Source organism: Myripristis murdjan, chromosome 20, assembly GCF_902150065.1.
Source record: "Myripristis murdjan chromosome 20, fMyrMur1.1, whole genome shotgun sequence".
Taxonomy (NCBI): domain Eukaryota; kingdom Metazoa; phylum Chordata; class Actinopteri; order Holocentriformes; family Holocentridae; genus Myripristis; species Myripristis murdjan.
This window is the reverse complement of record NC_043999.1, coordinates 23,405,571-23,419,177: the sequence shown is the minus strand read 5'-3', so window position 1 is coordinate 23,419,177 and position 13,607 is coordinate 23,405,571. Positions and strand designations below refer to the sequence as shown.

The 13,607-nt window shown below is 40.5% G+C and overlaps 2 protein-coding genes across 8 annotated transcripts in view; both read right to left on the bottom strand.

Moving 5' to 3' along the window:
• Window positions 1–11,242, bottom strand: part of abca4a (ATP-binding cassette, sub-family A (ABC1), member 4a) — a 54,321-nt gene extending 43,079 nt beyond the window's left edge. For all 4 annotated transcript variants that reach the window (XM_030079140.1, XM_030079141.1, XM_030079138.1 and 1 more), the window contains exons 1-7: window positions 10,917–11,242; window positions 9,986–10,097; window positions 9,103–9,196; window positions 8,873–9,014; window positions 8,412–8,551; window positions 6,011–6,138; window positions 2,333–2,530 (exon numbers count right to left, since the gene is read on the bottom strand). In XM_030079140.1, the coding sequence (XP_029935000.1) occupies window positions 2,333–2,530; window positions 6,011–6,138; window positions 8,412–8,551; window positions 8,873–9,014; window positions 9,103–9,196; window positions 9,986–10,051 (768 nt within the window). In that variant the 5' untranslated portion in view covers window positions 10,052–10,097; window positions 10,917–11,242. The remainder of the gene's footprint in view (window positions 1–2,332; window positions 2,531–6,010; window positions 6,139–8,411; window positions 8,552–8,872; window positions 9,015–9,102; window positions 9,197–9,985; window positions 10,098–10,916) is intronic.
• Window positions 11,243–11,368: 126 nt separating this feature from the next.
• The window catches only part of arhgap29a (Rho GTPase activating protein 29a), a 45,267-nt gene continuing 43,028 nt past the window's right edge, over window positions 11,369–13,607 (bottom strand). For all 4 annotated transcript variants that reach the window (XM_030079143.1, XM_030079144.1, XM_030079146.1 and 1 more), the window contains one exon: window positions 11,369–13,407. In XM_030079143.1, the coding sequence (XP_029935003.1) occupies window positions 12,425–13,407 (983 nt within the window). In that variant the 3' untranslated portion in view covers window positions 11,369–12,424. The remainder of the gene's footprint in view (window positions 13,408–13,607) is intronic.

The following is a 13,607-nucleotide window of genomic DNA, read 5'->3' as shown; positions in this document are numbered from 1 at the left end:
TAAAGCAATACAGTTCCCAATAAATGCAACGCAAAAAAAGCAAATGCTACCCATGGCACCTTGAAGAAAAACTGCCTTTTGCGTGGAAATTTTCATGAACACAGAATTGAGGTCATGAAATCTGCCGTGACGTGAATGTGTTTTGCGCGAGAGAGAGAGAGAGAAAAATGGCCTCATCACTCATTTGTTATGAGTTTCCCCTGCAGCAGGGTCTGAAAATCTGCTGAGCGCTGCTTTGTGGGCCCTCGCTCCACATCCTGAGCACACAGCGGCTCAAGTGACAGGCTCTCCCAAGGATCTGCTGCTTTTGTCGGACTTGGGATCTGCTCACCAACACAATGGGCTAAAGGTCCAGGAAGCTGCACGAGGCCAAGACACCGAGCAGCCAGAGGAGACATCCTTCCTCTCAAACATTCTTCCCTATCTCTGATCTGAGAGCATTTCAGCAGAGACCCTGTCTGTGTGTATGTGCTGAAGCATGACCAGGATTGTTTGTTTGTTTGTTTTTTTAAAGCTAAGACACATCTTTTTGGACTGAAGCTGTTGAAGCCATTGCACATTAGCACAAACACTGACCAATGTGCAATAGCTTCAAATTTGAATGGGCCTTTTTCATAAATAAGTTTAAGAATAAATAAAAGAAGCCTTTGAATACACGGGGTCTATGGGAAGAATTTTATTTTAAAAGATTTTAGTTAACAAATTTCACCTAATTATTTTTATTTTCACTCTTTGTGGTCTTTCATTTTGTAATTTTATTATTACTCAGTCTATCTATCTATCTATCTATCTATCCATCTATCTATCTATCTATCTATTTATGTATCATCATTATTATTACTATCACTGTTGTGTTGCTGTTATTATCATTATTAGCATTATCATTATTGTTATTATTATTATTATTGTTATTGTTGTTGTTGTTGTTGTTGTTGTTGTTGTTGTTGTTGTTGTTGTTGTTGTTGGTCGTGGTGGTGGTGGTGGTGGTGGTAGTAATAGTCGTAGTGGTAGTAGTATTATTATTTTAAAAGATGTTAATTTTAACTTTTTTGGGGAGTTTTGCAGTGATTTTCAGTATTTTTCCTGGTAATTTCCTGTTTTGTTTTGTTTTGTTTGTTTGTATGTTTGTTTGTTTGTTGTTTTGTTAAAGAAATGTTTGGGTCATTACTTGCTAATTTGCTCATCACCCTTTTTCCTCATGTTTCAGTCTTTGAAAGTCATCAAGTAATTTGCAGAGGATTCAAGGGGTTAAAAAATGATTCATTACTTCATTCTTTGGCACATATTTCTCATATAATTTACAAATATACAAAGCAAAACAAAATCTCAAAACCGTCAATCATAGTTGGGAAAAAACACATTAGCTTTTATCTTATTTCCAGTGGCTGGTGCCAGTCCAGCATGTTACGTGGTGGCATCAGTGTAAGAGAGGAAGAAGAAGAGGAAGACGGGGCAGCTCCTGTCTCTCTCTCAGAGCCTGGTGATTACCCAGGAGAGGAGTGTCTCTCCTCTAAGCTCATTAGAGAAGGAGGCCAAGTCCGCCTGCTCAGTTAATACCGCTGACGGTTTGTTTCACAAGCTCCCCACCTCAGAGCTGTCAGCCTCAGCGCTGCCCACCGGGCGGCCAGCATCATGATTTGGTCCTTCACAGAAATATGAGTACCTGTTCAAAACTCAGTAAGCTCTTTCCATGGATTACTCCAACTCACATGTGTAAACTGCTTATGTTCAGGCACGGGATTTCCTGTCATCATCTGCAGCTCTTATTATAATCCATATTTTAAGATGTGAAAAATCACACCGGTGTCTAAAATGGAATGACAAAATCAGTGTATTTTTGCGGTCAAATGCTATAACCTATTTTTATGATTAGCTGCAATTTGATGATCTTTATTTTTCATCAGCAGATTCCAGTTACCAATATTTTATAATCAGATTATTGTAATCCTGTGCTAGTAATCCTTTATAGTCCCACCCTGCTTGTGTTTATGGAGAGCGTATTGAATCCATACCCTGGAGGTAGGGTGATAATAGCAGTGCAGGATGATACTATGTTCACACTCAAAGCATTTATTTAAGGGGAAAAAATCCAAACATTTTGAAAATAATAATAATAATAATTATTATTATTATTATTAGTAGTAGTAGTAGTAGTATTTTAAAAGTCTTTCATAATAATAATAATAACAATAATTGTTATGATCATGATTATGATTATATTCTAATTTTTTGACATAAAAATTGGTAAATTCAATCAATCAATCAATCTTCAATCAAAAACCACCAGCATCCATATCAGCCCATTAAAAGCGTGGCACAAGTCTCCACTCACCAGCCGGAAGAGTTTGAAAAAGTCCACGTTGGCGTAGAACTTGTCCTCGATGATCTGGAGCCGCTGCTGGGTGAGGGCACACATGGCGTTGCGGACGGCGTACAGCCCCCAGCGGTTGGGGAAGATGAGGAACCGCTCCAGCAGGATGGCGTTGCAGGCGATGTCCTTGATGTGCAAGTCCGGGACCCCGTAGGCGAACTGGGAACACATCCGAGTGGAGAGGCTGGAGGTTAGGCTTGTCTTGATTTGCAGCGTTTCATACAGAAAAACAAAAACCTGATTGTGTACTAAAATTGGATTGGTTCATGAACAATAATAATTATAATCCATTTAGTTTCAGACAAACATTTTCCTAACCCTAACCACAACATTTTCTTAACCGTAACCATGACAACAAACACTTTCCTGACCTTAACCAAGTCGTTTTGGTGGCTAATGATTCTAACTTGAACGTTAACACGGGCTGCACCACATTGGCTGTTCCTCGAAATGTTGATATGCAACATGATTTGGTTCAGAGACAAAATGACATCGCAACTTTTTACTCTGCCGACTGGGTTGCTTCTTCTGTATATTCCAAGCTAACCAGAAAAATAAAACATGCCACTTTCTGTATAACTGAGGAGTTTTCCCACAGAAGAGCCACTGGCTGTTCAGAACAGCAAATGTAAAGCTTTCCTTATTATCATATATTTTATGGCCACTTATTGACGATCATCAACCAGTGAGATTTATGTTTTTCCTATTAACATGGTGCACAAGTTAGTCTTTGATGGCAAAATAAAATTACAAAACTAACATGAAAATGTATAGCTGCTTGCATTTCTCTGTAAGAAATTATCTCAATCAAAAGGAAGTGTTACATTAGGGTCAATGTAACCCACACGTGGGTCACTCTTGAACTCTGCCATGTAAAAGACACACACACACACACACACAAATACACATGCACACAAGCAAACATATGCACCAATGAAACAATGAACAAAGACACAGTCAGAAGTATGTGAGTCAGCAGCCCCTTCACCCCACCCCTCATCTGCCCCATCTCTGCAACACACACACACACACACACACACACACAGCGGGACAATACAGGAAGGCCTGACCCCCTGCATGAGGCCTTGGATCCAATTTGAATGTGTGTGTGTGTGTGTGTTTCTGTGTGTGTGTGTTAGAGAGAGAGAGAGAGAGAGAGAGAGAGAGACTTTTATAAAAGTGTGATGGAAACACAATGCCCTATAAAAGAAAGATTTAAGTATAAGTAGGCATTTTATATTCTCTTGAAAGAAATAAATCACCTCATTTATTGCTCCCAGAGGGAAAAAAAAAAAGATTTTCTGCCACTCTAAATGGCTTCCGAGACATTTAATTACCTTCTAACAGGTTGTAACTCCTGCATCTATGTTTTAACTAAGATGCCTCACATGAGGCTGATTAGCAAGAGGACACTCGGCAAGCCAGCCCATTCCCCTGCAGCAAACAGCCCAGGGATGAATTAGCTAGCAGTGAGAGAGCTACCTTGCCTGTATGAAAGCAAGCTCTCTATTCTGCAGCTCCTGCTTTCCATATGAAAGCTCTGACGTGGGCTAATTGGATACTGATGTCATCGCACCAGAGTGTCCATTGTCTGCCAGCTTGCAGGTCAGCACTTTCCCTTCCTTTTCCTGAGTAATAAAAAAGCTTCACCTCATTACATATTACACTTTAAAGTCTGGATGCATGGACGTGCATGGATGCGTGTGTATTTGCCCACATGTATGAACATAAATGTGTTCATATCTGTGTGTAGCGCGATAGAGGGAGATTTCTGCCAGCTGTCTCTCAGCCAGAATAACTAATGAAACTGAATCAGATGTATCTATCATCCCAAACCGCTGAGACGACAAGCCTCCGATACCAAAACAGATGAGCCATTCCCAGAAACATGAAGGAGGGGACAAGTCGCCACTTGTTGAGCTTTTCTTTGTGAGCATCTCCAGTATGAGTGCTTTAAACGTTGGCATTTCTTGTCAAATGTCACACTCTCACTGTTGCTCAAGTAGTTTCTCAAGGTTTCTCCTGAAGAAACATTTCCTGTAAACCCTACCCGGTTGCTTCCTGTTACAAGGAGGATGTTTTTTCTTTGGTCAAGGGATTTCTCTTTGGCTTGAATGAAGAGGAAAACATGCTGGAAGTGAGTTTTCCATTTCACTCCATTCACCATCCTCTAGTGCCACAAAGTCTGAAAGCTTGGGGTCTTCCTGTTTTGTGCCTAAAGACAATCCAATTCAACCGAATTCCCTCATATAATATAAAATGGAACTTTCCTCCGAAGTGACACTATTGTTTCATTACAGTAATGACACAACTTACAACAACAATGACATAACTTAATAAGGTAATCGTTTATTTGGGACATAGCACGTTTAACCCTCCTATTCTGTTCATTTTGGGCTAACACTCATGAGGTTCCCGGTCACATGTGACCGGTAACATTGTATTTGATTATAAATCCACTATGATACATATTATCACCTAATGTTGTGTTAGATCTTTTTATCAACTTCTGCTCTTGTGAAAATGACAAGTTTTGAACTTCTATTTGCTATGTATGTGCTGTAGGCCTAATTTACCTGAGATCATACCATTCGTTTTTTAGGGAAAAAAACATTATATAGATATTATTTTGACTATAAGAAATACTCAGATGAAACATATTGTAGTATTTATCACAGAGTACTTCATTTCAATGTTTTCCAAGGATACTGTTTTGAAAACATTTAAATTTTCTAAATAGCGGCAAAAAAATAGCATCTTTTGTGTTCCCGTCAGCACTGACCACTATGATTTAGCTAGTCATCCTCATGACATTTTCACATGGAAGCTGACCGTTCCTCTCAGGTGGGGATGAGGTCCAGGAAAAATGACCATTTTTGGACCGAAAGGTGACCACAACTTCAGCTGGGTCTTCTTCCTGACACCTGACACCTGACAGGTGTCAGGTGACAGGTGACAGGTGTTGGCAGTTCCCGTGGTAGGTTCCCGTGAGGGTTGCCATGGAAGCCAAAAAGGGGCAAAGTTGTGTGTGTCTGTGTCCGTGTGTGTGTGTGTGTGTGTGTGTGTGTGCCTGCTCAAAGACACCTACATGTTGGGGTGTGGGAAAGAAGTCTGAGAGATACTTTCCCGTGGGGGTTGCCATGGAAGCCAGAAAGGGGTATAAGGTGTGTGTGTGTGTGTGTGTGTGTGTGTGTGTGTGTGTGTGTGTGTGTGTGTGTGTGTGTGTGTGTTCACACACATCTGTGTCTGCTCAAAGACACCTGCATGTTGGGGTGTGGGAAAGGAGTGTGGGAATGTGTTTAACTCTATTTTATACACTAATTGTAGTCTTACCCATTCATTTCTAATGACCGGTCATTTGTGACCGGGAACACGCTGGGTGTTTCCAAGTTAAATAAAACATTCAAAAATTAATAAAAATTCTCCAAATTTATTTTATGTGTTCAGATGCCATGTGTGAACAAAGTCATGGAACCTCGTGACAAACAGATGAAATTAACTGCATTTTTTGGAGAGAAAACTTGTACACCGGTCACATTTGACCGCGAACACAACAGGAGGGTTAAAAATACTATCTTAGTGTGTGCGTGTGTGTGTGTGTGTGCATGTGTGTGTGTGTGTGTGTGTGTATGTGGGCACCTGCTCAGGCCTGATGTGGGCATTAACTAGCTGATGAACCACAGACTCAGTCAGAGGAACGTCCCTCAGCAGGTATGAAGTCAGAAGCTCATCATCCTTCAGGATGGCCTCCACCTTTACTCCCCGGCCTGCACAGAGAGAGACAGAGAGACAGAGAGACAGAGACAGAGACAGAGAGAGATAGAGACAGAGACAGAGACAGAGACAGAGACAGCGAGACAGAGAGAGATAGAGACAGAGAGAGCGAGACAAGTTGAAGTTGAACTTTTGTGTTGCACTGATGCCCTCAGGCATCCAAGGGCAACAGCTGGTCAGCAAAGAAGACTGAGGCTGAATTGACTGTAACAGCCTGAACTACACAGCACAAGTCTCAAGTTGAACAGGGAGCTTAGGAGCTCTCTTCTAACCAAGAGTGCTTATGAGGTTTAAAAATCCATTTGAGACTCATGGTTTCTGGCAGTTGAATGGTACCTGAGATGCCCAGGCATGTATAACATCTAACCAGTGAGATAACGAGCAGCTATGAATGACTCTTCTCCTTGCTTCTTGAAAACAAATCACTTGTGTGAAAGATATTTTTTGCATTTCCATAACCAGCTAGTCAAGAGCTGCATTGTACCAAGCACCAGACAGCTAACAGCTATCAGTCTGTTTGTGGACCGCAACAGCTTGTTTATCACTTGATAAAAACAATTTATTCCTCATTGGTACTGATAAACGGTCTTTAAAGCCCGACAGGCAGATGCTTCATCACCTCCATATTTGTTTTTTATATCTGCCCAAAGAGCATTTGGATGTGGAAGTCAAGTCAGTTGCACAGATTGGAGAAAAGTTTATTTGAAATGGACATGACTGAGATGTCCTGTAATAGGGCTGAGACGATATGCTTATCTCCTGATTCAGTACTATCACAATGCTTGGGTGCTGATTCAATATGTATTGTGACTTTTACGTACTGTAATTCGATATTGCATCATCTCGTCATCTTGTTTCATCTGATTTTACTCTAAATCAATTCAGGAATCAGAAAATCATAAATAAATAATTGTTACTGCACTTAAGTGAATTGATTTTTTCCCCCTCCCCTATAACATACTGACATATTTAGCTTGTGTCAGTATGGGCACCTACACAGTAGCACATGCACACACAGCATGAATACACACACACTTACATGCATTAATACATTAATGAGACTCCCTGCAACATGCACACAAATGCAAAAATATAGGCACAAGTACTTATACATACATTGCAACTTAGTTGTTCAAGTAATCTGCCTTTTCTCTTTCATGTACGCTGATGATCACGATTAAGTCATACTGTTTGAGTTTCATTGTTTACATAACTCTGATCTCAATATTATTACATTTTCTGAGCAGGGGCTGATGGGAAACAGCATGGAATGTGGATATATCTCTGTTATTCCACCTATTTCTCCATAGGAGTGGCAGGTTAGAGACAGGCCAGACATAATCATTCACAGGCTGGAATGCACTCTGCCTTGCTCTACGTCCAATAACAGGATTTATTTTTACAACATGAGTCTTTTCTAGATCTCTGTATTAATATTAGGTCTAGATGTGTATGTTGACATTAATGCAGGAATGCTAGCTTGGCTTCCCCAGAGATGGGACCCATGTTTCCATGTTCTCTGATGGGAGAAGGAACTTGAACTGCTATCTCAACAAAGCAACAGCACACTGGTGGAGAAAGTAATCGGCCTATTTTCCCACTATGTGAAGGCCTTGCTTAAGCCCATGTCATGAGATCCTGTCACAGATACACTGACTGATGGGTAGAAATTGTGGTATATTTGGTTGGTTAGAGTTAAAGGTTGCCTGTGGGTATCTAATGTCAGTCAGGGTGCTGAGGTGCTTTTGAAACCCTGTTTGATGGGCTGTTTACTGTCTGATGATGTTCTCAGTTTTATCATCATTGAGTATCTCTAAGGTATAAGTCACCAAACACTTCAGCTTCACAATTTTCTGTGCAAATGTCTGTCAATGTGCACAACACATAGTTTGTCCAAGACATATTTCCCCTTGAGACAACCAATTAGTCATTTGGAAAAAAAAAAAAAAAATGAAAACGAGTAACTAGCTGGTTAACTAACCAGACCGAAACTCTTTGTACACTCTTGTAGGAGACCACTAGGAAGAGATTACAAAGTGAAATCCAATCATAGGATTAAAGTGGGGATAAATATTACAGACATATCACATCAAGCTCACATGTAACTGGTGAATCAAGTTTTTGGTCAGATAATTGTTCCAATGGCATCTGTTTTGATGGAACATTAACCAGGATAGCCTGAGTGACTGGATTTGGGTTTGATTGGATTTTCCTTTGCAGACCATGACTGTTAAAGTTTGTATTCATGAAGGCCTACAGAACTGACCTAAGATCCGCTCAGGATGAGTGCGCAGCGTGTCCATGAAGTTACTCATGGCAGTCAGTTCACGCCAAAGGCGGCCAAGCTGAAGGACCTCTGGGTCTCTGAGTAGAAGCTCTTGAGCATCCAAGTAAAACTGAGCTAATCTGAGGAATGAAAAAAAAAACAGATTACACATGTCTGTATACACTGTTAGACTTGCTTTTCTGGGCGTAGAGGGAACAAAAAGAATGTACTTTCCCAGCATCAATACCTTAAATAATAAATGCATGTAAACACTCACAAAGACATGCGATTTCAAACAAGAAAAATGTCAAGTTAACATCTTGAACAGCCAGAAATCGCAAGTCATTTGAACATATTCTCTCTGATAGCACTGGCCCTTTGACTCAGTTTAAATGTTTCATGTGAATTCAAAACCTTTGGCCGAAAATGACCATCTACCATTAGCCAAGGACATTGCTCACATGGAGTTGTTGTAGTTGGACACCAGGCCGGGGGATTCACCACGGGTGGGGTACTGGAAACAAGGGTTGTTGGCATTGCAGAAGATTCCTTGGATCCATGGCAGGATCCCTGCAGATGGCATGGCCTTGCTGGGGAAGTGGCCTGAACCAGAGGGGATACTATTAGTTCTGACTCAACCTGACCATTTTGCTCTCAGTATTTTGTGTCTCAAAAAACATTCCTTGCATACATTCATGTTGGCGGTAGAGTGGATTGGCTCTTCTTAACCACACTAGTCCCATGAACAGCATCACAGGCCACATGATCTCCATGAAGAACCGCATCTGCATGAAACGTTATACACGTATTGTTACTGTACTCTATTTTAAGCTAACTAGATGTGTGAAAACAGTTTGAGAAAGTCATTCATTTCACTGGCAATAGATGTTAAAACACTGGGCAGCATTTGATTTGTTTGTGAAGATAGTCAGTGTTTTGTTCATTTGACTTGTAAATGAAGAGGCAGGCAATTGGCATGTCTACTTTGTCCTGGACTGAAGTGTTGTTTTGCCTCTCTGATGAAGCTCCACGGGAGACAGATTGGCACAATGTCAAGTCTGCCAATAGGTAGTTGAGCTTTTCCAATTATCTAAGAACTGAGAGATGTAGCATTGTGCTCCACATTTATGTAAGAGACCAAGTTGATATTAAAATATTTAAAATGATAAGAATGATTTTCCTGATCGCATTACTTTTAGTAATTCAGAGTACAGCTCCATGGAAACTGCCTCATTTTATCCAAATGGAAATGACTAATCTTATAGCAATCTTGTTGACGGGCTTCATTATATATATATATATATATATATACATATATATAATAAAATTTGTACTGGTAAAGCAAATCGGTACAAAATCAAATCCATTTAGAACATTTCTCATTCAAATAAGTAGATAATACCGGAATACAAACATGTTACAAAATGAATATGTTAGTTCTTACAGCTGGTCAAAGCAGAGGAGTAGCTTGACAGTTCATTATAATACCCTGTAAGAACTATCAGCAAACAGTGGTGTGAAGCATGACCCTCAACATAAGTGTTATATGCAATGGGTGGAAAGAGGAATTTTACCTTCTGCCTCCTGCGGATGGTCCAGTTCTTCCACAGCAAGAGCCGGACCTGGCGTCCTGCCCCCATGATTCCTCTTTTTCACCCCCGGAGGGGTCACCAACAGCCCATAAACCTGTATTCAACCAGCCCACAACTAAATTTCAAACTAAATCAAACCACCTTATTACTTTAATGCCAGTGCTGTAAAGTATCCAATTCTAATACTGTTTCCCCTATGTACTTGTGGTTGATTTGAAGTGTGTTGCTTATTATTGCAAATCACACCATACAGTAGTTGCCTGAGGAATAATCTCATATTACACAATAGTTGCCTGAGGAATAAACTCACATTAATATGGCCTCATAATACGTTTCAAATCTGAATTTTCTGCAATACCCTTGAGGGAGTTGATATTTACATAGAACCAAATACTCCAAACAGTGTTAAATATGAACTGATGTGCAGCTGTAAAAACAGGTTGACAAGTATGTTTTCCTGCTGTTGAATGAAGAATCTCAGCTTCATGAAAACATGATCTATTTTTAAACATGTCCCCATCAGGAGGATTGTTTGTGATTAAAATTAAATTTACACCATGCAGCTCAACTGTAGTCACTGTAAATATGTTCATCCACTGAATGCTCCAGGTGAAGGCTAGTAATAGCACCGTAATGGGGTTAATGAGCTCAAGACACTTCACATGATCAGAGGGAGAAAATTACACACACACAGACTCAACTTTCCACTCTTTCCACTCTATGGTATGTTTAATATAACCACCATACAGGAACAATACTGCATAAACCCAGTATATTTTCTTACATAAGTTTGAATCCAGGTCAAACAAGGCCGATACACATAACTATCACAGCCACATTGCTAATTGTTGGCATTGTGTATGAATAAATGAATAAAGGACAAAACAGGACAAAACATGAGTTTGTCACTTACCTTAGAGGAATACTTGCACCGCCAACACCTAATAGGTACAGCATAACACCAAATATTGCACTGAGTGTTCGATGGGGTTGCTAACACAGCTTGTTTCCCAGACCTTGTGAATAGTTAAGCAGATTGATTTAATCTTCTTTCTTGCTGCCGGGAGACTGCTAACTCCTCTCATCCATTTGTGGAGACCTATATGACCTAACCAGCAGGCCAAAATTATATAATCCCACCATTGTTAAACAGTCATTATACACAATTTTTAATTCTAGTTTGATCGGGTTTAATATCCCTTTACCTCATATGGTACTTATCATATATGGCAAAGATTAAACTTATTTTACTAAACATGAGATGATCATGTTATATTGCATTATTTCTAATACTGATATGGAAAATCAGTGCAGTGTGATTACACTGGTGCAAATTTGGACATATCCAGGAAGACAAAACTTATCATGGTTGGAAGTTGTCAGATATATTTTAATAAGTTACAAAAAGGTTTGTTTTCATGTACCTGTTTTGTACACTGAACTTAATACAATTAAACATTCTGTCAATCTTGCAGATTACCATGAAAAACAGATACCATTTAAATAAAAGGATGCACTATTATTTATAATGGACATGTAAGATTAAGGTTATTAATACTACCTCTGTTGGAAAAGGAAAAAAAAAAACTGCTTTGGCTATCAAGACATTTATAGGTTATATCCTTGTTAAAACAAGCAAGATGTTGCCATGATAGCATCCAGTGGCGTTTCTAAAAGCTTTTCAGATCAGTTAAAATTGACAGCATTGAGTTCAATAGTATAAAAACATGTCGATGCATTCCCTCTGCAACTGGTGCTTTGTAACATTGCCAAATATAGCATGTAACAAACGAGATTACACTGCCTGATACACAACTTATTACCAAAATGATTACATAAAACCTAAATGTAACAGTGTACAGTATTCTGGCTTCAGCATAAACATACAATTCAGAAAAGATTTGTGGAAGAGAATTAAGCCAGGTAAGTGCAGCAAACTCTTTAAATGTAGTGGCTACATACAGTTGTAACAACTGAAGTAATAGTTTTTTGGTATATAGACATACATACAAAGTGAACATGTAAAATATTTGAATAAAATGATATGGCACAGCTTAGAAAAAAGAATTATAAATATTCTGACCTGATGCCAGTGAATATTCAGTGATTGGTAAATGAAATATTGGTTTGACAATGAGGTGAAGCAACTTAAAAATATACAGCATTCTAAGTGCATCCTGTTCATCTTTTGAGGAACAATGGTATATTGCTTCTCCACCCCATGCCCAAAATCATGGGACATCCAGTGAGACGACAGGGAATATATTAATATAGAACACTTCCGCTGGTCTTTTTCTTTGAAGAGTCCATGCAAATACTTTTTATTGTGTCTTTAATACAATATGGCACAAACTATTCACATTCGAGCACTTAAGTCTTAGATGTGATGGCTCTCAGTGGTTGCCCCTGGGTGCCAGAGGATCACACAAAATGAGCCTCTCGGTGCTCCACCTCTTGGAGGCGTCTGGGCCGTAGTCTCTGGTACACTGGCTTGGCTTGGTTTTGGCCAAGCTCCTCTGGGCTGGAGCTGGAGGACTGGGACATGGACAGAGACATGGCTGCCTGCTCAGCCTCAATGTCCTCTTCAAGAGGCTCATCTACAGAAACCTCAATCTCAATCCCCAGCTCCTCCTCCTCCTCCTCCTCCTCCTCCTCCTCTTCCTCCTCGTCATCATCCTCCTCGTCCTCATCTTCCTCCTCAGCGCTGTTTGCTAACACACAGTTATCCAGCACTTTAGCTTTGCTCCCTGAGGGGGGTTTGTAGAAAGTTCCTGGGGGAGGCTGCAGAGTCCTTGGTGCCCTGAAAGCCGTTGTAATAGGGCTATACTCGCTTACGTTGTCTTCCCTTCTCAAAGTCCTGCTGGGCCGCACTGCAATGGTGTAAGGTCTATTTGGGTAGATGGAGCCCCCGCTACCTCCAAGGGAGGTGGACACTGGCACAGAGGCTGATAAGTTACTGGAATCCACTGCTGTGCCTTCAGCTGTTGAACTGGACACGATCTTGACAGTCCTAGAGGCAACATCGTAATGCTTGTACTGTTTGTCCCAGGTCCTGCGTAATGTCTGGGTGTCAATAAACGTACTCCGGTAATGTATGCCCGCTCGCGATACAGTTTTCTCATCTTCACACACCTCTTCAATGGACCGGTCGCAGCCACTCCCTTTCCCTTTGTCTTGGTCGGTGCTGTTTCGGGCATTGTTCTCGTCCACCTGGCCACGGCTGAGTAACCGTTCGGCAGGCATGCTTGCTGGCCGGGAGGAGAGTTTGCTGCGAGGGTGTCTGAGCTGGACTCTGGTGACTGTAATGTGATGAGAGCGACTGAGGCCTCTCTCGCCAGACCGCTGGACCTCAGGGACACTCGCAGACAGAACTCCATTTACGGTCTCCGAATCAACGTCTTCAGCTTCAAACAAAGATGAACAAGAAGTTAAACATACATACTTAAGATAAAATGATGTTCCTCTTGGATTCAATGTTCCTAAAATTTACAGAGTAAATGGCAACATAAATAATGCCATACATTTGGCTTAGTTATTTGGAAGATACTGCAGCATTCATGGGAGTAATCCATTCTTTGACTAGCACCAGAGTATTGTAAAAGTA